The sequence below is a fragment of the Panthera leo genome, chromosome A2, assembly GCF_018350215.1.
Source record: "Panthera leo isolate Ple1 chromosome A2, P.leo_Ple1_pat1.1, whole genome shotgun sequence".
NCBI lineage: Eukaryota > Metazoa > Chordata > Mammalia > Carnivora > Felidae > Panthera > Panthera leo.
Window position 1 is genome coordinate 129479752 of NC_056680.1, and position 22399 is coordinate 129502150.

Below are 22399 nucleotides of genomic sequence, written 5' to 3' on the forward strand. Positions count from 1 at the left end.
TTCCTCTTGCTCTGTCACTATTTTAATTTCACCAGTCTAGACAGAATCCTGATTATGCAAGTATTATACTATATCATATCCTGTTTCAGAAAGAATATCAATATGTACTAAGCCAATGACATATCCCATAGCTTAAGCATGCTTTAAGGGGGAGATAAAAATAGACTGACGATGGGTACTATGGAAAAATAACCCGTGCATTTTTTTTTTTTTAAGACTTCTATTAAAGGAAAAAGAAAACCTTTGTGGCCAATTTAAAAAAAAAAAAATTTTTTTTTATTCACTTAGTGACAAATTCTTACACAAACTCAAATGAATTTCTCTTCAGCTTTGGTAATACAGCAACTGTTTAATCAGTAAATGGTTTCAGAGTAAACCAAAGACCTAGAGCAACACATTCCAGAATCTTTGGATTACAAACAAATACCCCTGATCCCATGTGTGGAGAAAACCAAAACGTATGCCTTCAAGGCTGGGAACCGAATAAGTCACTCGCATTCCACCTTGGAACACCTTCTACAATTCTCTCACAAACTTTGGTGGCCACGCACAAAGGCATTTTGGAGACTCTATTTTAAGTAAAACAGTGGTTATCTCTGATGAGAAAACACAACTAGTTTTTGTGAGTTTAAAAGTGTCCTATGATAAGATGTGAATACCTCCATTACATATTCATGTTTTTTTCTTAATCATAAGAGGTTTGTGTATTTCTTTCTATTACATTATGAGTAACCAGAGTACAAGGGGATCACCATGAACCTTTACATCCCCAGCTGGTGGCCAATGATTTGGTACTTCCTCAGTGTTTAATTAAACACTGAACAAATACAATCTTTTAGGAAAAAATACAACAAAATCCAAATAATTGGGGAGCTTTATCTCCCTTCCCAACTTTCCCTCTCTTCCCCATAATGTCCTTTATTTTGTAGTAGAGAAATGTACAAAATTCTCCAAAGAGACATTTCAATCAGTGGTGCCTCCCCACCAGATGTGAGTCACTGAATTACCTTCATGGTACCCCCAGATTCTAGATCATGACTTTAACCTTGTTCCCATGTACATTTTATATCTTTATTATATTAAATATATAGTAATGGAAAAATCTACAGTGACATCATATACTTCCAAATGAGAATACTGCGTCCTTTTTCATCATCAAAGAATGAATAAGCAAATAGAAACACTTCCAGAAACACTGAGAAATGAGACTTGATATTACCAGCAAGGAAAAATATCCTCATTTGACTTTTCCATATACTGCCATGTTCTCCCAGAGGAAATTTCACTGCCAGAGAAATTTAGTGTCCACCTGAATTCCGTGTGTGAGCCATTACAAATCATTCCATATTATAAATCAACAATGACAAAATCTTTCTTTGGAAATAAAGAATAAAAAATCCTATTTATTATTTATGACTTGCCTTCTTCTAACAAGAATTTAAGGAAAGCTAGATAATGAAGTAAGAATGTATCTAAGCACCCCCAGCATGGCGCCAGGGGAAAAATAGTATAAATAAATATATACCCTGTGCTAAGCACCATGACTTACACTTCACATGGATTTTCTTACTTAATTCTAACAATCACCCTATATGATAGGAACTGCCTCCATCCCTGCTTTATACAGGAGAAATCTGGGGCTTGGAGATAGGAAGCAAATTGGCCAAACGTGCATGGTCAGCAAGCGTGGAGCCAGGAAATCAATATTCAGGGCCCAACTCCAGAGTCTCAGCTCTTAACCACAATGCTATGCCATCTTTAAAAGAACAGATTATTTGGAACAAAGAAGAGCAAGACTAACCATGTCATATGAATGGGGACTTTTTATTGTGAATATTTTCAGTAAAATAAAAAATAATAGTGACAACGCACGAAACTGAAAACAACAAATAAAGGAACAAATGTATCCATGTTTCAGGAGTTTATGGCTGTGAACCTACTCACCTGTGCTAATGTGTTCTGAATCCTCTATGAGACCTCTGATAATGAAGAGTGTATTTCAATAACATGGTTTGGTAGAAAAGTACTTACCAGTGATCAAAATATATGGGGTCTACAGTAGGGGTCTGAAGCCCTCTGATGGCTTCTGCTCCCATTCTCAGCAAGATAGGATGCTCCTGTCTTCCTGCTCCTCTGCCTATCATATCCACTGAGAAGCAATCGCCCTTCTGTAGGAAGGCCTTTCTGTAGGAAGGCCTAGGGTCTTGGAGGCCTGCAGGCCAGGGTGCTCCCAACCCTCTGAATAATCAAGTGGCTCTCTCATAGGGTGTTCCTTGGATAATCAGTTGCCTTCAAAGAGCAACACACTTAAAGCTAGGAATGGCCAATGCCAAGGAGATTTTTCTGTTTCTCTGTACACATTCATGTTTACCTCCATATCACTCCCCTCTTCTAAAAAAGCAAAACTGCCTAGTGATTCCAGGTATGCAAGTTACACAACCCCTATTTCATCCAAAAATGTATGACCAGGTAGTATCTTTGGTTGAAACATGTAATGTGAAAGATTAGGATTCTGATCAAGCTACAAAAAATTATGAAGAATATTTCTAAACTCATGCTGAACAGTTAAATCACTGAAATAAATGGATGATCTCCAAGAGTAACAGTAACCAAAGACAGAAAACATTTAGATGGTCATGTTCTGGTAAGCTAATCAGAAAAATAAAACCCTGAACTGTCTGATTCTTCAACACTCATACTTTATGAAACCATTTGACCAAAAAATACTCCATCTGGTACCTTGGAAAATGCAAAAGCACTGGTCTTAAAGTTCACTGTGCTGTGGATAGAAATAACAATTATCATCTACTCTACCATAAGAAGTGAAGGGAGATGCACCAGGAGCCAGAGAGGAAATAGTGGGAGCCAAAAGATAGAAAGAGAAGAGTGAGGGGTCCCTGGGTGGTTCAGTTGGTTGAGTGTCCGACTCTTGACTTGGGCTCAGGTCATGATCTCACAACTCGTGAGTTCAAGTCCCACATCAGGGGTGCAGAACCGGCTTGGGATTCTCTCTCTCCTCTCTCTCTCTCTGCCTCTCCCCTGCTCACGTGCACACACTCTCTCTCAAAAATAAACATAAAAAGAAAGAAAGAAAGAAAGAAAGAAAGAAAGAAAGAAAGAAAGAAAGAAAGAAAGAAAGAGGGCAATACCTGGGTGGCTCAGTTGGTTAAGGGTCCGAGTTCAGCTCAGATCATTATCTCACAGCCTGTGAGTTCAAGCCCCGTGTTGGGTTCTGTGCTGACAGCTCAGAGCCTGGAGCCTAGTTCAGATTCTGCCTCCCCCACTCACACTCTGTCTCTGTATCTCTCTCAAAAACAAACATACATTAATTTTCTTTTTTAAAGGAAAGGAAAGGAAAGGAAAGGAAAGAGAGAAAGAGAGAGAGAGAGAGAGAGAGAAAGAAAGAAAGAAAGAAAGAAAGAAAGAAAGAAAGAAAAGAAAGAAAGAAAAGAAAGAAAGAAAGAAAGAAAGAAAGAAAGAAAGAAAGAAAGAAAGAAAAGTGAGAAGAGATGAGGGAATGGTTCTGCCCTGCTGGCTCCAGAGCCTCTATCCAAAAGGCAAGAACATCAAATATACAGTGATTTCAGGCTTCTGTGTCACTGCTTCTCCAGCATTTTCTCAAATGCTTTCTGACTGACCAACAGGGTAAGATGCTTCTGACAGTCTGAGGGCAATCGTTACTGTGCTCTATCCTAGAACAAGTGGCAGTGGACAACTCAAAACAGGAAGCCTCAAGCAGCTTCCTAAACGGGGGCTAACGCCCCCACACCCCCAGGAGCTGGTGCTGCTGCAGTTCAGGCAAGACTCTGGGGAGCAGGTGGAAGGTGTGCTGGCTGCCCCGCGGGGGGCCCCTGGACCAAGAGCTTCGGTGCTCACTGTGGCACAGAGGAAAGGTGAAAGGAATGTCCAGTGGGAAACAGAGGAACTTGCTGGCCTTGTCATCCAGGGGCTCCTAACCTGGGTGTGCACAACATGCTTTGGGGAGCTGTGTAAAAGCCAGGCCCTTCCCTGGAGATCCTGAATTACTAGGTCAGGATGGACCTAAAAGCTCCTGTATGTTTAAAAGCCCAGACATGTTTAAGAACCATTGTTTTGACCCAAGTGCCCCAGGCCCTAACGAGTTAGAATGGCTGGCTATCTTTTATGAGTCACACATACCAGAAAACAGGTAACACAGGCCTGGTATCTTCAAGTCAAAGACTTTTCCCCTTTCTTCTCCCAACCACATGACCAGACAAGGGACAGAGTTTTTCCTTGGCAATGTATGAAAGCAACTTCTCAAGCAAGACTTCCTAGATAAAGCTATTAATGTGCTTTCTAATTTTAAAACTAAAGCAACATTAGGGTCATGAGCTCTTCTGATTAAAGGGAAATGGAAAGAGAATGATCCTCAATACCAAGGTTCCCGGACTTTACCTCAAGAGCAGATTCTGAGTTTTCCTTTTTTTACAATTAATGTCCATGCCCAGATTCGCTTTACAAATATTTGAGGGCAAAGGACTAAGCAACCAACGAATGTGATAGCTTTGTCAGGACAGCAAAGGATTTGGTTTTAGTTGGATGATACAAGGGGACATAATTTTTTAAACTACAGTCAACTCTATTGCCAATTTGGAACATCAAGCTGATTCCTTCTTACTACTTAAGATGATTTAAAAGCATTTCATGTTAGTTTTCATTGCAGAGAATACAGCTATCTGAACTGAAACTCTCTCTAGAAAAGTAAAACTCAATCAAAAAAGAAATTCACTGCTTTTTAAAGTTATAAATAAGTGATGTACAGATCACCTGCTGTTTCACAGGCATTGTGCTATTCATCATTGACTGAGGAAGTTTTAAAAAATGATCTGGGTTGATTGTTGGTTTGACAAAAACAGTAAAAAGTTCAAACAGTTCAAAAGATTTGAGACCCCAGAAATCCCAATGTTGATTACAAGTAAAATTCTTAGAAATAGCTACACTGGTTGAGCCACTCAGGAAAATACTTGCTTGCATCTATCTCTAGAGAATTCATTAAGAATTTCAGTAGAAAACAAGTTCCTCAAAGAAGTAATGAAAAGTAGGCAATGATAGGATCTGATCAACACAAATAAGAACCAAGAAATAAGAAGACCTATGTAGGCAGAAGAGCTTATGCTTATTCTTCTGGGAATTTACATAACTTGATCATTGTAAATACTCTACCTTTGATACTTCATGAGGGAAAAAACACTGGTCTATGTACAGTAATTATTCTGATCTTTTTGTTAGGGAAAGCATTTGTAATAAGGAATCTTGAAAATAAAGCAAACCCAAGCTTAAGTAGTCTGGGCTGAAGCATGCAGTTCCTTGCAAGGAAGTATTAAATGAAAACAGAATAAATAACAAAACCTGAAATAAGTCAAGCCCTGCAAAACCAGTAAGTACAACACATCTTGCATGCATATATTAATTAGAAAGATGTTCTATTTTTTATTTTATTATTTTTTAATATTTATTTTTTTTGGGGGGAGAACCCAAGTGGGGGAAGGGCAGAAAGAGGGGGACAGAGGATGGGAAGTGGGATCAGGGCTGACAGGCTGAGGGCAGCAAGCCCGCTGTGAGGCTCGAACTCATAAACTGGGAGATCATGACGTGAGCGGAAGCTGGACACTCAACAGACTGAGCCACCCAGGCACCCCAAGATGTTCTATGTTTTAAAAGAAAATAAGAAAAATCAAATTTCCTTTCATCAGTTTACTGACAGATTGGATTCATTGCAAGTTTAAAAACTGAAAACTTCCTAAATAAAATTTTTTTTAATGTTTACTTATTTTTGAAAGAGAGAGACAGAATGAGAGTGGAGGAGAGGCAGAGAGAGAGGGAGACTTAGAATCCCAAGAAGTCTCCAGGCTCTGTCTATCAGCACAGAACCTGATGTGGGGCTCGAACCCACAACTGTGAGATCATGACCTGAAGTCGGACATTTAACAGACTGAGCCACCCAGGCGCCCCAAAACTGAAAACTTCCTAAATGATTATTAAGTACTATGTATTAGCCAGATGTTACATGCTTTTGGAACTTTTTAAAGGTCAAATTATTATTATTATTATTATTATTATTATTATTATTATTATTATTATTATTTTAACCAGGCAGCTACAAAGTCTCTAAACTGATATACAGGGACGCCTGTGTGGCTCAGTCGGTTGGGTATCTGACTTCAGCTCAGGTCATGATCTCGCAGTCGGCGAGTTTGAGCCCCACGTCAAGCTCTGTGCTGACAGCTCGGAGCTTGGATCCTGCTTCAGATTCTGGGTCTCCCTCTCTCTCTGCCCCTCCCACACGCATGCTCTGTCAAAAATAAACAAAAAAAAATTTTTTTAACTGATACATAAATGTTAATGTGTATGAGAATAGGTATATTAATTTCTGTAGAGGTTTGCAGTTTCTATAATTTTGAGAAGAAGCTGAGGGCACTAAAAAGGTTAGAAAGCATCATGTTAGACACTGCAAATATTCTTCTGAAATGGAAACAGCATATCAGTTACAATGCAAAGAGGTGGCACAGAAACTATCTTTTAAAAATAGTTCTTGACTTAAAGCTCAATAGCATTAGAATCTGAGTTCTGGAAGGGCAGGAATTATTTTTTCTGTATTATTCATTGATGTGTCCTCAATGCCCAGGTCAATGCCTGGCTCTGATGAAAACAGCAGTAATTGTTTGTTCAATGAATGAACATCAATGATTCAACAGCAATAGTGTGAAATCCATCATGCTCAATGGAAACAAAAAGAAGACACAGTCTCTGTTTAACTTGTGGTTAAAAGCCTCTAAATAGAAATACTTAGGAAAAGACACTGCATATGTATCTGCCATTTTTAATTCAGATTTTTTAGCATGACAGATTTTGCAAATGATGCTCCCATAGGTACAGGTCTGAGAATGTACTTCTGATTAATACAGACTAACATGCCCATCAACATTCCTCAACACCTTGACTTCTCCCTCTTACTCATAAGCACATCCCCACTGGAATAGAAGGATGGCAGCAAAAATGAAGACAATAATGGAATGATCTTATAATGTTTTGCCTCAATGACAATAAAAGACTTGTAAGCTTCCTTTAACCATATCACTGACCGCCCTGTGGGCACAAAAAGAAGCTGAGAAGATCAAGTCTCTTCAGAATCGGAGCCAAGAGGTGCCGTATCATTTCTAATTCCTTTATCAGCATATCACTTTCCTACAACAGAAATGGCACTGAATACCAAAGAAGTCCTTGACAGGTGGAGTGCTATGTGTGACCCTAACCTCTTCAGTGGGGAACTTAGGACAACTAAATCTGAATTCTCTACAAGCAGCAAACACAGGGCAGAATCCTGATGAGATGACCAGAATCCTGATGAAAAGAACACCAATCTGGTCATCTTTTAAAACACAGGAGGGGCGCCTGGGCGGCTCAGTCAGTTAAGAATCCAAGTCTTGATTTCTGCTCATGTCATGATCTCATGGTTTGTGAGATCACACCCAGCGTGGAGCCTGCTTGAGATTCTCTCTTTCCCCTCTTTCTCTGCCCCTTCTCTGCTCATGCACTCTCACTCTCTCTCTCTCTTCTTCTCAAAATGAATAAAAACCATTAAAACACAGGAATCAGGGTAAAAGGACCTTCTGGTCGCATTCTATGACATGGCATGGCTTAAGTAAGAAGAGACAAGTAGCCAGAATAAGTGCAGAGAGCTAAAGCGAATGAGAAAGCCAGTTGTCAACCCAATGACTCTATGAGCTTCCACTTTTCTGCCACCTTGAATTTCCAGCCACTTATTATTATAATACTGTATTAATCTGCAATTTGAAAAATAATTGATATCGTACAGCTCTTAAAATACTACAGGGAAAAAGAGTGGATGGAGCGCTTCTACCTGGGTGTTCTCGGCTTGAATGAAGTTATTTCTTTGCTTCTTTTGTTTTTAGATCTTCCTCCTGGTCCATTTCTTAAAATGTCTCCTATTAAAGACATCACCACATCTCTAAAGCAATTATTGTTGTTGTTGTTAATATGTGACACAGAAGTATGACCAAAGGGAAGCAAACCACGAAGTCTGATCGACTCCAAAGTGACAACAGTCCCAACGTTCACGCACCTGCTGGAAGAATTAAATGATGGAAAAGAAGAGGCAGAGTGGAAAGCAGTGGTGCCTTTAAAGAGGAGGCCCCAGGGAAGGTCACTGCGGGTCACTGATGTACAGACACCCACAGTGAAATGTGTGCCAACATGTCTAGACACAGCAGGAAACGCTCTGGGCCGTATGGAATAGTTGATATTGCCACAGTCCAAGGAGAATCGCTGAACGCCTTCTTCATCTATTTTTGTTCTCAAGCAGAGTTGTGCCCCCTGCACGTATGGCCAGACGTTTTCTCGACATTGTTGCTTTGCTTTGGAGAGGTTACAATTTTGAGTTAGCTTTATACCATAAGACTCTAAGAAGAGATCTATGCCAGCTCTCTTTTAACATTCACAACCATACATGCTCCTAATTTATGACAAAAATATAAATGCTGAACTTATGTGATCACACTATAATAAGTTGTAAATGATGTATGAAATGAGAAATTCTAGCACAGTGCTCAGAGAATTAAAAAAATCTCATCTGCTCTCCTAACTGTGTTATGTACTACAATACATACACAAAAATATTAGCATTTTTCCTAGTCTGGGCTGAATAACTATGCTCTTTGACAGCTGCCTTCTGGAAGCTCTTGAAAAATTTTCCCGGGAACTGAATTTTTCAAAACAAAACAAAACAAAACAAAACAAAAAACAAAACTCCACTTCTTTAATTTTCTTTAAAAAATGAAACGGCTAGTATTAGATCACATCTGCCTCTGAAGAGACCTATCGGAAGCTACAGTTTTAATTTTTTTTTTTATTTTCCTCATCATTATGCTAGATTCCCAATCTGCTCATTCTTTTCCAACTCTGAGGTTCCAGTCGCCAACTCCCATCACCTGCTTCTGATCCCTACTTCCTGAACACCTCTGGCAAAAGCTGGGTAACCTGGGAGCAAGCATGCACTACCCCTTTCAGACGTCTCTCTTTGGAGGGGTCTCACCACACTCAACAATTCAATTACTCCTCTCCATCTCGTTTCCTATCACACTTCTGCTCAGAGTCCACCTACCTTGTTCCTGTAACTCACTTTCAGCCCTCAATTTCCTTTCATCCTCTCTTCTGCTCCCCAATGATAGCGGACATTGTTTTCCAGCGTTACCTATAAAAGGTCAAGGCCACAAACCCAGTCGCTCCTTTCCATCTCAACATCTTCTGTCCATTTTCTGCCCTCACCTCTCTTCCTTCCACGTCAGAAGGAGTGCCCTTCCTCTCAGAGTAGAGTCCTTCACTTGCATCCTGAATCCCTTCTGCCACTTGCTCCTTTGAATCACCCCATACTGCTGACGCACAACAGTTCCTCCCATGTACTTGTGTAACGAGTGAATGAATGAACAGGCAAACGGTTAGAAGGAACATGCCATTCACAGAAGGTTTCACAGAACTGTTCCATTTCCTCACCTTTGAGAGGACAAACCAGTACTAATTCCGAGGTTCTGAGAAGCTGATCCTAACGAAGACACAGGACTTTCCTTGAGCATATAAGGTACTTCCTCTCACAGAATCCTTATTAATCATCTAAAAGCTGCTATTTTGCTTTATATATAAGTCAAAGGTTATACTTTAAAGGTAATATTATGATACACGTGTTATAGAATACTGAATGTCTTAGACCGCAGGAAAACATTTCCTCCTAAGTTTTGTCAAATATATTATGAAGAATATTATTTTCAGTTTATGTAAACGTAGGAATATTATTCTAGGCAGAATGGAATCCAGACTATTCACACAACTAGCGACTAGACCAGACTAATAAACCAGTCTTCTTCAAAGAGACTGTAAATCATGCTTGCTCTCATTGCTTTTTTGCCTACAGGCATAAAACATCTGAAGCAGATGATTTATTAACAATACACACTATACTGCTAAAAGTTAAACCAAGAACCCATATACCTACCACAGGGAATCCACAACCACTAAATTTCATCACACTAATTCCATCTATCCCTTTATTCTTTCTTTATTTTTCATGCCCCCACCCCCACCCCAGGTGAAGTATTTTAAAGCAAATCACATCCCTGATGCCATTCTACCTGGTTTACTATTAAGTCTCTCTGAATCTTACCTAACCTTAACAGTATGTACCTAAAAAAAATCAACAAGAATTCTTTGTAAAATGTCAAGAATTCAAGACCAAACACCATGTATCATTTCTGGTTATGTTAAACTGTATTTCCTATTTGGGTTTTTGAAAATCATAATCTTTATAGCCAATATTTACTGACCAATTACAAGTGCCAAGCATTATGCTAAGAAGTATATCTATTATCTCATTTAATCCTCAAATAGTCCCAAGAGGAAAGTGTTATTATCATCTTCATTTAGCACACAGTTAACAACCGTAAGAGACACGAACTAACTTACCCAGGTTGATGCAGCTGCGGAATTAAAAACCCAGGATTTGGACCCAGACCCTCTGACACCAGAACTGAGCCACTTACATACCATATAGTGGTGCCTTCACCACTATACAGGAAGATATGTGTCTTGAGGATGAACATAAATTCAGATCTATTTCATAGTCCTATATGAATCCATATAAGAAACCTGTGCCTCACCAATAATATTCACTACTTACTTTTTTCTTAAGTGACAGAACTAGAATGATATACTAAAAAAGAAGGTGACTGTGGGCAGTATAAATTTTACATGGAATGAAGCATTTCAAGGAAAATGGAGAGTTTACATGTATGATTGTAGGAAAAATACAGAACTTCAGGAAAGAATGTGAACAAGGTACCAACAGAAAGTTAAATTTTATCTTAATTTCATTACTATGAGAAGACTTGGAATTTAGTCATCAGAGTAAGACTTTCCAGAAGTACTACTCTGCCACTATTTTCTCAAGTAAAAGCCCATGCCAGCAATGTGCACGCATGAGCAGTCTTGTACTAAGCTAAGTACCCATGTGTGGCACTGAGACCCTATTAAATATATTCTCTGATGAGAATGAAATACAGTAATAGATTAGTCCTGAAACAAATTTACAGCTTTAATTAATGAAGTCTTACAGTACATCAGTAAACAAAGTAATGAAAGTTACAAAGGGAAGTAGTCAGCCAGTGAGCTATGTCATATTCATTGGCCCATGTAATTTATAGTCTGTTATAGATTAAGTGACACATGTCCGTACAGGGAAGGTATGAATGAATACACATATGCATCGCTGTACAGCCTACAGAAAACATAAATGCTAAGAGTATTTCTGTCACCAAACTGTTCAACACCCAATTTCAAATGCCAGCCAGAGGAGACACCTTTGCAGCATATAATGTTAAGTGGTTTGATTTCTTTATATATACATATACATATATATACATGTAAATTTATATATGTATATTTGTATTTATATATAAATATATTGATGTGTGTATATATATGTATATCCTGATATTCCCAATCCTGCAGTTCAGTTTATGCACATCCATACCCTTTCTTTTCTCCCTGTCACTGGTCCATGGCTCATCTCCCCACCTGCAGTCTCAAACCAGTCTCCTGATGCCTCCAAAGGGACACTGGTCCAGCAATTACTTCCCCTCTCCCCTGAGTGTAACCTCTCCTTTGTTAGTGCATCCTTCCTGTCAATGGAGCTCAAGTCTCTCCCACTCCAGGTTCCTAAAAAAAGAACCAAACCCTCAACACACCCCTTACTACACACTGGTGAGTAAACCTTGGTTGAAAAAGAAAAGAGAATATGATAAATACTGAAGAAGATGAGAATAGCGGTTAAGAGTACTGACACCTGATGAGGCTACAAGTTAAAATACCAGCTGTATGGGGCGCCTGGGTGGCGCAGTCGGTTAAGCGTCCGACTTCAGCCAGGTCACGATCTCACGGTCTGTGAGTTCGAGCCCCGTGTCAGGCTCTGGGCTGATGGCTCGGGGCCTGGAGCCTGTTTCCGATTCTGTGTCTCCCTCTCTCTCTGCCCCTCCCCCGTTCATGCTCTGTCTCTCTCTGTCCCAAAAATAAATAAAAAACGTTGAAAAAAAAAAAATAATTTAAAAAAAAAATACCAGCTGTGTCGCCTCGCACAAGTTACTCATTACCCCGGGGCCTCACTTTCCCTATCCATAAAAAAATGGGGATATTAAAAGTCCCTACCCTAGAGAGTTGTTACAAGGGATAAACAGATATTTTTAAAAGAGCTTAGAACAGTGCCTGGCACATCATAAGCATTATATGAGTGTTTTATTAAATAAATAGAGAAGAAGAAAATAAAATAAAGTTACAGATAATATCTAGGGAAATGACTCCCTGACTTTTCCAGCTATCCCCCCATGGAGTGGGGAAATGACAAACTTTCAACCAGATAGATTCACTCCAAAAGCATTTTACTCATATAAAACTAGATTTTTCAAACTCTTTTTTTTTTTTACTAATTATGTTTTACAGTGCTATATCATGTCAAGACTGTACAAAACTCAACTACATAAAAGTGTGTTCTATTTGCTGATAGTCCAATGCAGCTTTATCTGCAGGCTTCTCCGGGTCGGTGCTGTCACACAGACAAATGAGGAAGGGAAACTGGAAAAGAAGTACAGGGTCGGTGTACGTTAGCAAGATGGTGTCAGAAGTAGACAAAATCTTTACAGATGCTTACAGCAAGAGTTGGTGCCACATGCATCAGACGCCTAACATTCTGGGGTCCCTTCAGGTAAAATTAACCGGCTTCCTAAGTATGGCCCAACTTCAGTGACAATTTAAGATTGTTTTTGGAAAATGTACCCTTCGGTTTGAGGAGATACCACGTGTGCCATTGTTCCACTGAGTGAACCAGAAGGGGACCATTTTCACACGTCTCCTTTTGCATTTGACGTCTCCAAGTACCGCTATGACTTTTATCACTGGCATACGGGGTGAGCCAATGCTACTTCGCTTTTCTTCAAGTATTTTGAGGACTCAATTCAGAAAACCAATTTCTGGAGCACAGAGTATTTGTGAGGCCCTCTGCCTAGATCTAGTATTATCATTATCAGTAATTTATAACAACCTATTATTAATACTATCAGTCTCTGGAGTTCTAACTCTGGCCAGTAAAATCCTGCTCAACCATGGAAACTTTCAGGTAAATACTGAAGCCCTTGAGGACTGAGGCCCACAGGGTAGAGTGGGACAGACTGCCAGCTTGTAGCTCAGCTTTGCCTCCTGCCGGGTCTATAAGCTTAGACCAGTTACCTACCCTGTCTGTGTCTTGGTTCACTCCCTATAAAATCAGTGCTGGTAATATTTTTAAAGCATTTAGAAAGAAGTCTGGAAAATGGTTAGTGTTCAATAAATGCTGGCTGTTTGCTTCTTGGAGGAGGAAAGTTAAAACAAAAAAAGAAAAAAAAAAGTCCTAACCAGTTGTCTGCCTTGTGGGAGAAATAAACATCTACCTCTCATCATCACTCCTCTCCAGGCTTTGCACATGTCAGTCACTCTAGTTACACCAGGACAAGGTAACTTCCTGTGATTAATAGTCAGGATAATGTTGTCAGATTACACTTAAAATGTGTTTTATTTTTTGTAAATTAGAGCACTAATGATCTTCAACAACAAAAGCATTCACTTAAACATACCATCTTTTGTCTATGGGCTTTCATTACTTGGGCTGGACTTTGAACTCAGAAAAGGAAAAATAAAAATCAAATGACCTGGTTTCCTCAAAAGAGAAATACAAAAAAATCTAAGAGGGAAAAAGAGAGGGGGAAAAAAAGGTGAAATGAGACTTGTGAAACTTAACAACCAGCTACGATATATGGATTTTATATGGATCTTATAAGTTACAACCTCCTTATTTGGAATTTGTAAAACTATATTTATGAGTCAATATGGGAATACTGAATACTGCCTGGATATGGATATCTGATGATAAGGGAATATTCATTTCTCAGTAATTTCTTTAGAGTTCTGCTTTTTAGGGCTATACCCCAAAATATTTACATACAAAAATAAAAGGATGTCGAGGACTTGCCTCCAAGTAATCTGGGGGCAAAGAAGAGGACCAGAAAGAGGTGTGGTTAAAACAAGAACCAGCCTGAGATGATCACTGTTGAAGCTGAAGGCAGGTACACGTGTACGATACTATTCTACTGTTTCACGTCTGAAATTTTATTTAAAAAAAAAAAAAAAAAAAAGGAAGCTTTACAAGACATGCATGTTGATTTTAAAATACCATACATCCCATACTGCATCCATTGTTGGGCCTAAGAAGAAACACAAGGAAGTCTCACAGTCATATCTTACCTTTCTGATACTCTTTCCTGAGAAGATGTGAATACTTTACACTCATTAGCTATGCTGGGAGCAATAAAGGAAGCCAGACCTGTCACCGGTTTCAAGATGAAGGAAAAGACAGAGGTGAGTGAAGAGGTCAGGGAAGCAGCAGTCAACTGGGAAGACCACAATCACGTCCAGTCTTCAGATCTGTGCACCGTAAGGCCTCTTCAAGAGTTAATGGTGATATTGCCCTGTGCCATCAATGGAACCGAAGCCACTCACAGCAAGGTTTTAGAAGCTCCTTAAAAGAACAATCACTACGCTGCCCAAGGCCTCAGAAAGCCAAGCAAATAAATGTGAGACTGTTTTAACACCTACTAAGCACATATTTTCATTCCTATTCATTTCTTTGCAGATCATCTTTACGGTGATAATGAGTTTGGGAGGTGAGAGCCAACAGCCAAACTCAGTAAGTAGAAGCAATGAAGAAGGATTTAGGCTTGATTTCTTCTAGGGTCATTACCTCTCAGGTGGTTTATTAGAGGCGTGCGTGTGACAGAAGAAAGGGGAGGGGAAGAGGAAGAATGGGCAGAGGGAGAAGGGGGAGGCCGGCACACCTCACAGACTAAGAAAAAGGTCCAGCTCCTGGTCTGAACTTGGGGACTGCAAAAACATATTCTGAGGCTCCTGTACCCAGCTTATTTTCCTACTTTCACCAAGTAAACAGGAACAAAACAAGGGGAATTCTGTCGATTCCCGACGAAACCACGAGACCAGCCAATATTAATCTTAAATTAAATTAATGCACTTCCTATAGTAATGCAATGTGAACATCAGTGGCCAAGGGGAATTTGTAGCCCTCAAAACCTTAGCCTAATAAGCCTGAGCAAAAGAGTGACCTCATGCCTCCCTTTTACATTCTCACTGTTTGTTAACTATTTTAGAGACAACATATTATACAATGTTATGAGGAACTTGTTAAACTACCTGGAAAAACCAAGCTAAGACAGACTTCAATATGTTAGCAAGTATTATCTCTAAATAATCTTCCCTATTTCTAAAGCAAGTGCTAAGCTGTAACTTGGATCTGTTTTTCAAGCCTTTTTTTCTTCCCTTTTTAGTACTGCTGGTTTGTGAAGGGGGAAAAGTTTTCTAACTCACTGATTCATTTCCTCCAAAAGTATGTAAAGCAGATTTTGAAACTATTATCACAGTTATTTACACATCTCATAAACTCTGTCCTTTCTACCCCAAAATGCTATCTTTAAATTGTATGGATATAGTCCTCTGTCCAGAAAAGTCCTCTTACTAGTAGGTAATGATTAACATATAAAATAATTCACCAAAGATTTTATGGCTATAAATGCATTAAAAGTAAACTTAACACATATTTCTTAGGAAAAAAAATATTTTTTACCAGGAAAAAATACTCCAGAATTTATGTGTGTTTATAAAACAATATATGTGGCTCAGAGTTACTTAAAACTGACAGCATTTATTTAGTAAGCATAATTTTTAAAAAATATGGTAAAGTTGGGTCATTATGATTTGTGTGATACGATTTAAATTATAAATTAAAATTTTTAAGGTAAAAGATGGGGTGCATTGTGTTCAGCTTTTAAACAAATCTAAAAGATTTCAAAACACAAAAAAGTCTCAACAAGGGTTGAGGCCTTTGAAAGACAACCAAAATATTCACTATAGGTTTCTCCTATATATTGAAAACTTGCCCTCAGAAAAGACTCTGAGAACTTAGAAAGAAAAAAAAAGTATGTGAAACTGTTTACTATGTCACAGCTCTAAAATTCTAATGGGAAGGCTTCCAAGTATTTACGTCTTTCTCAATATTACCCGATACAGATAGGATAAGAATAATGTAATTGTTTAGTGAAATTTTCAAAAATAAAACTCGTTGAGCCTGATAATAAAACAGTTAAGATTACATGTTCCTCGCATTATCAGTACCAAGTAACTCAAATAACAGACCTGATATCAATGCCATACTTTCATTTAGTAATAATTATCATGGTTCTAGAGCCTTTTTGAGTTTTTCAAAGAACTTCTATAGGCATCACACATCTAACTTTCATGGGAACCTCCAGAGGGTAGGCAAGCTTAGAAATTCACACAGTTCTACAAATGAGAAAATAGTGGCTGACAGAGTTAAAGTATGCAACGTCATATATCCCAAAGCTTGCCAATTACAAATACTCACCATTCCAACATTAAAACATTCAAGGCAGGTTTTCATGTGCCGTTACCTGATTGGCCGATTCTCTTTACTGTCAAACAGAGAGAAGATGACCTCAAGCTCCTCTCCCAGGTTAGAACACATGAGGCTCTTCATTTGCACAAAGAGGTGGTGATTGCTGGCCTGTACTGGGGTATCTTTCTTCCGATGTCGGTGCTCCATCTGAAGGACACCCCCAACAACAAGAACATGATAAGCATGGACTGAAGAAAACAATGTGATCCAAAAACTAGATAGCTACAGTATGATTAAGTTGTCCTGTGCCATCATTTTTTTTTTTTTTCCTGTGGGTTTGGCATCTATTTGGATGTTACATTCCAAATTTTCTTCCAACTCCTAAAATAAGAAACCATGAAGTTTCCAGACCATTAAGGAATCTTGCTTTAATAATTTGGTTTTTAATCATTAATGTTAAAAGGATACCAACTTGGGGCGCCTAGGTGGCTCAGTTAGTTAAGAGTCCGACTTTGGCTCAGGTCATGATCTCATGGATTGTGGGTTCAAGCCCCACAATGGGTTTTGGGCTGACATTGTGGAGCCTGCTTGGGATTCTCTCTCTCTCTCTCTCTCTCTCTCTCTCTCTCTCTCTCTGTCTCTCTGTCTCTCTGTCTCTCTCTCTCCCTCTCCCCTGTCTGCCCCTCCCCGACTTGCACTTTCTTGCTCTCTCAAAATAAATAAGCTTTACCAAAAAAAAGAAAAAAAAAAAAAAGATACCAACTTATTGAGTAGATCTATGAAGTAAGAAGTTCAAAAGATTCTACTGTTCCCTTATCAGCTTCCGAGGTGAGAACAAATTACTAGTCATCTTTAAAACGGCAGACTAGAAGTGCCTGGGTGGCTCAGTCAGTTAAGTGTCTGACCTTGGCTCAGGTCATGATCTTGCAGTCTGTGAGTTCGAGCCCCGCATCAGGTTCTGTGCTGACAGCTCAGAGCCTGGAGCCTGCTCCAGATTCTGTGTTTTCCTCTCTCTCTCTGACCCACCCTCCTCAAAAATAAATAAACATTAACAAATTCTTTTTGAAAACCAGACTAAATCTGTCTGGTCATTTCACTGATGGCAGCTGAACAGTGCAGCTGTCACTTCACATCTGTCATAGTTCAAAGTCCTTTTATGTATACTCAATTGCAAAATTGTGGTAGTTTTCTGAGGCATGCTGTGGCAAGTGATATTCAATCACTAGAGCAAGAAGATATTTCTAACTTGCAGTGGAGCTATATGCAGGCAGACCGGGCAAGTCAGTGAGATATCTAAGGGGAAGAACAGCATCCATATCCATCTCATTTCTGCCCTCAGTATGGCTACATGGGCTACACTTGGGAGGCCGAATCAGAAGTGGGAAATAATACAAAATAAAGGAGGAAAGGATTCACCCGTGGTTTCAGGGGTGAAGAGAACATGCGTGTGATCATTCAGGCAACACATACTTGTTAAATGTCTATTATATGCCAAGCACTGGGAACACACTGATGAGGAAAACCAGAAATAGCCCCTACCTTCACAGATCTTATCTACCAGAGGGAGCAGACATCAGCAAAATCATCCCACATACAGATGGAAAAATACACTGTGACGAATGGAAGGGAAGAACCAGATTATCATGAACATCTATAAGGAAGCAATCTGCCTTTGCATCCAGGCAGTCAGAGGAGGCGTCTTGAGACAGTGATACTTTGGCCAAGAGCCAAAGAGTGAGCCGGGCCGAAGAACCATCTCGGACAGTGCTTCTCAGACTATGTAGAGAAAAAAACCAGCTTGTTCTCCCCTCAATCTACTATAAACAGATATTTTTTGTTTCTAAACCTTTACTCACCATTTTTGTACTTTGACCAACTACAAACAGTTCATGGTCCAGCTAGTTCATGGACCACCTTTGAGGAGAACTGATTCAGGGTACGAGCATGGGGAAAACATACACAAACACTTGTGTATTCACAGAACAGGTGCTAAGAATGTGGAGGACTTTTGCTTTCCTAACAAAGACTTACTAATGACCACCTCTTTTGGGTGACCTGACAATTAAAAAAAAAAAAAAAATAGCTCAGGAATTAACTCCATAGTAATGAGGTAATATCCTTTGCTTATGGTTAAGGTACATAATTCTGTACATTAGTTATCCTTTTATGTTTCTTAGTTCAACAAGTGCTGACTGACCAACATTTGAAAGGAAAAATATGCCATCTAAACTTACAGTTGTAAATGTAACAATGAAATTACCATGATTTTTTCATGCTTTTATCTTTAATTTGAACTACTCAAAAAGTAAACAGTTTAAAACCCCAATTAACCAAATGCATCTGTAATCACTGTATACTCAACAGGTACAATGGACGTCTCTCTGTGAAAGTGAAGTTAAGTACACTTTCTTGTAAAGTGCACCTCAGCATTGTGTTATGTGTTAGTCATAATTGCTAGAAAAAGCTTCCTGCAGAGAAATATTCTATCAGTAAAAAAAAAAAAAAAAAAAAAAAAAAAAAAGGCATAAGCATTGTTTTCTGAGAAGGCTGCTCTATATTGCTCTTTCAAAATTCTTTTTCAACAGAGCAAAAGAAGCATCATACATTCACATAACTACATCTCTTTAACTCACAGAGAGCCTTTTTATTTTCTGAAAAATGCTAACTATCTACTGGTATACTTAAAAGTTCAGGGTAATACCGCACCAAGTACCGTGAACAAATGAATGACTACCAAAGACTAGAGTGGGAAAAACAGGCATAAAAAAACCTTATTTAAATAAAGGACCTCAAGGAGTTGTCTGGTCTTCAAATAGCACAGAGTTCCTAGCATCAGTCACGACATTCACTAAAAACTAAGCCCTGGCAGGGGGGGAGGGGGGGAAAGCTCCTTTACTCATGCAAGGAATTCAATATATCTAGATCAGTGGTTCTCAACCTTGGCTGCACTTTAGAATCACCAAGAGAGCTTTTAAAAAATACTTATGCATAGGACCTATCCCAGAACAATTAAATTAGAATTTCTAGGGGATGGGGGGTGCCAAGAGAGTGATAGTTTTAAAAGCTCCCCGGGTGATTCTAATGTGCAATGAGGGTTGAAAACTATTGATTGAGATCATATGCTAAGACATGCAAATCACAGCTGACTGAAAAATGCATTGTTGCATCTCCTGTGCAGTTACTGCCTTGCAACCTTGGATCTTTGCATGCATGCTTGTAATAAGCCTGCCTGCTTCCACCCTGATTATGCACATGTGACGTGTGTCCTCACAAATTGCACTGAAGTCCCCCCTCCCTTCACCCACCACTGTTCCAGGTCTGGAAGAGATTTGGACTTAAGTAGGTTATGATTATTTATCTCTTGGAAACTCACTACTATGGAGAAATGCTAAAAATATCTCTGTGAAAACAGTATTACAAAAACAAAATTAAAAAGGCATGTTCACACATCAAGGGCGATAATTTGGCAGTTGTAATAAACAGACAAAAATCCATCTCAGAAATAATTTATGGTTAAAAGGCACCTATCAGTTACTCTAAATGTGCTTACAGTTTAACTAGATTTTTGATTAGGAAAGAAAGAGATTCATTCCAAAGATTTATTTAAGGTATGCAAATTTTGTGTCCTCATATAATGTATAAATTACTGGGTGAATGGTCTATACCATGGTTTTTCAACTTCAGCATTACTGATAATATGGGCAGGATATTTCTGTGTTGTGGGGCTGTCCTGGGTTTTGTGGGATGTTTAGCAACTTTTTCTGACCTCTACCCACCAGCACCTCTCCTCACCCCCATCCCACCTCATCTCCATTTGTGACAACCAAAAATGTCTCCAGACATTGACAAATGTCCCCTGCTCTCTGAGAACCATTGGTCCATACACTAAGGATCACAAAGCAAGCAGCTAACATGATCTTATAAAACCAAGAAAGGTTCGTAAAAAGATACTCTGCATGCACAGATAACCAGAGAATCTAGCTACAGTTCTCTTTATTTATAGAAGTATTGAGATCTGGCCTTTGGCAGAAAACCAAAAGTTCCAAGTGGACATATGTTAACACTGTGAGGTTTAGCATGTGTTAACTGCTTAGATGAACATAATCGGGTGAGAAAGGTCTGCTAATGGGCTATCAAAAACCTAAAGCAAGACTTCCTCCCCCCCCACCCCAATGATAATGTATGGATTTAGTTAGGTGCAACCACTTGTGTTTCAAATAGAACATGGAGAAGACATTTAAAAGACAAGTGGTAACAACCTCTACTGTATGCCATGGCCCTTGATCCCTAAGAGACAATAAATAACAACAACAACAACAACAACAACAACAACAACAAAAAGGGTTTGGTGGTGATACTTGCAAAATTCTTCCTGGTAAGGAAGTCACTCACTATATGTTACCCACAGGAAAAGACCAGTGCTATGGAAAATGTGAAGTATTGCTAAGCCAGGATATAAACCGAAACCTGAAGCTTGAAGGTAACATGTCCTTCTGAGGTTTATAATAATTTGCATTTTTCTTGGGCTATTGTTTGCTTTAGGAACAGTAAAATACAAACACTACTGGGAGAAATTTCATGTAAAATCCCAAATGAAGAGTTGGGGCTAGGTTTTAAGTTATTAAAAATGAAAAACACCCTCGAATGGTGGTCACTGCTCAGCAGCAGCAGTCTCTTCCACCTGTGGCAGTCATTGCTCGTCCATCCCAGTCCAGGTAAGACCCTAGGGTCCTATCAACATAGCACTCCTGGCACCACCACTAACAAATTAGAATGTTGAAAGAGAAGAAGTCAATTTGCCATCCCGTATAAGACACAAAATGAAAGGAACAAAGATACAATTACACACACACAGAGAATCAAACTAGAAAAAATAAAATGTATTTGCCTAAGACATTATTAGTTGCTTATAAAATATTTGATATTCCTAGCTAAATGTGGAGATGTGACTAGTATGATCTGGCCAGTGAAATGGAACTGCAAATGTTGTGTGGACTTTCCAGCAAAGCTCCCTTCAAGTTGTTGAACTGAGCAGAACCTACCTCTTTTCTACTGCTGGAGAGTGGACATAATGGCTACAGCTCTTGCAGCTATATTATACATTCAAGTATCCTTGATGATGGAAGCTAAGTACTTTAGAGCAGAAAAATAAGAGCCTGTATCACTTTTGACACCATGAAAGCACATACAAGCCCAGAACTTCCTGCCTGTTGGCTTGTATATCGTGAGAAAGAAAGAAATTTGTATTATGTCGAAGCTTCTATTACTTACTTCATTGGCCACAGCCAGATCTAGTCTTAACATTTACAATATAAGGTATCAATTATTCTTGCCACTTTGCCTAATAAGGATGAAGTAAAGGTGAACGAAGCATGAAAATCAACTAAATGCTTAGGTGCTCTGGCAACATTAACTGCCAAGCAAAGGTATTTTACATGCATTTCTTACTTAATCTTCATAACAAATATGGTAAGAATTATTTCCTTACTTAATAGATGAAGAAATTGAAGTTTTGAGAGAGAGACTAAGCAATCAGCTCAAGACCACAGATCTGGTAAAGGGAAGAGAAAGAATTCACATCTACTTTTTTGGATCTATACCCACTGGTCTTTTCATAATACCATAACAACCTCAAAAATAGTGTGAGTGATTGCTTATTAAGTACAAAGCACTGTACAAGATTATCTTGGGCATAAGAGATGAAGTATAAGACAGTGCCCACTCTGAAGAAACTTCAAATTGAGTGAGATTAAAAAACAGAAGTGAGAGACAAATTTGATGCTTAATGAGTTAAATAAAACAACTAAAATAAAGATGTCTCATTAAAGGATATGACTGGCAAATCAATTATACTCATTTTATTTG

The 22399-nt window shown here is 38.9% G+C and overlaps 1 protein-coding gene across 1 annotated transcript in view; it reads right to left on the bottom strand.

Moving 5' to 3' along the window:
- DOCK4 (dedicator of cytokinesis 4) overlaps nt 1-22399 on the bottom strand; it is a 430451-nt gene that overhangs the window by 201324 nt on the left and 206728 nt on the right. The window contains exon 8 of the mRNA XM_042922426.1: nt 16590-16741. Coding sequence (XP_042778360.1) covers nt 16590-16741 — 152 coding nt within the window. The remainder of the gene's footprint in view (nt 1-16589; nt 16742-22399) is intronic.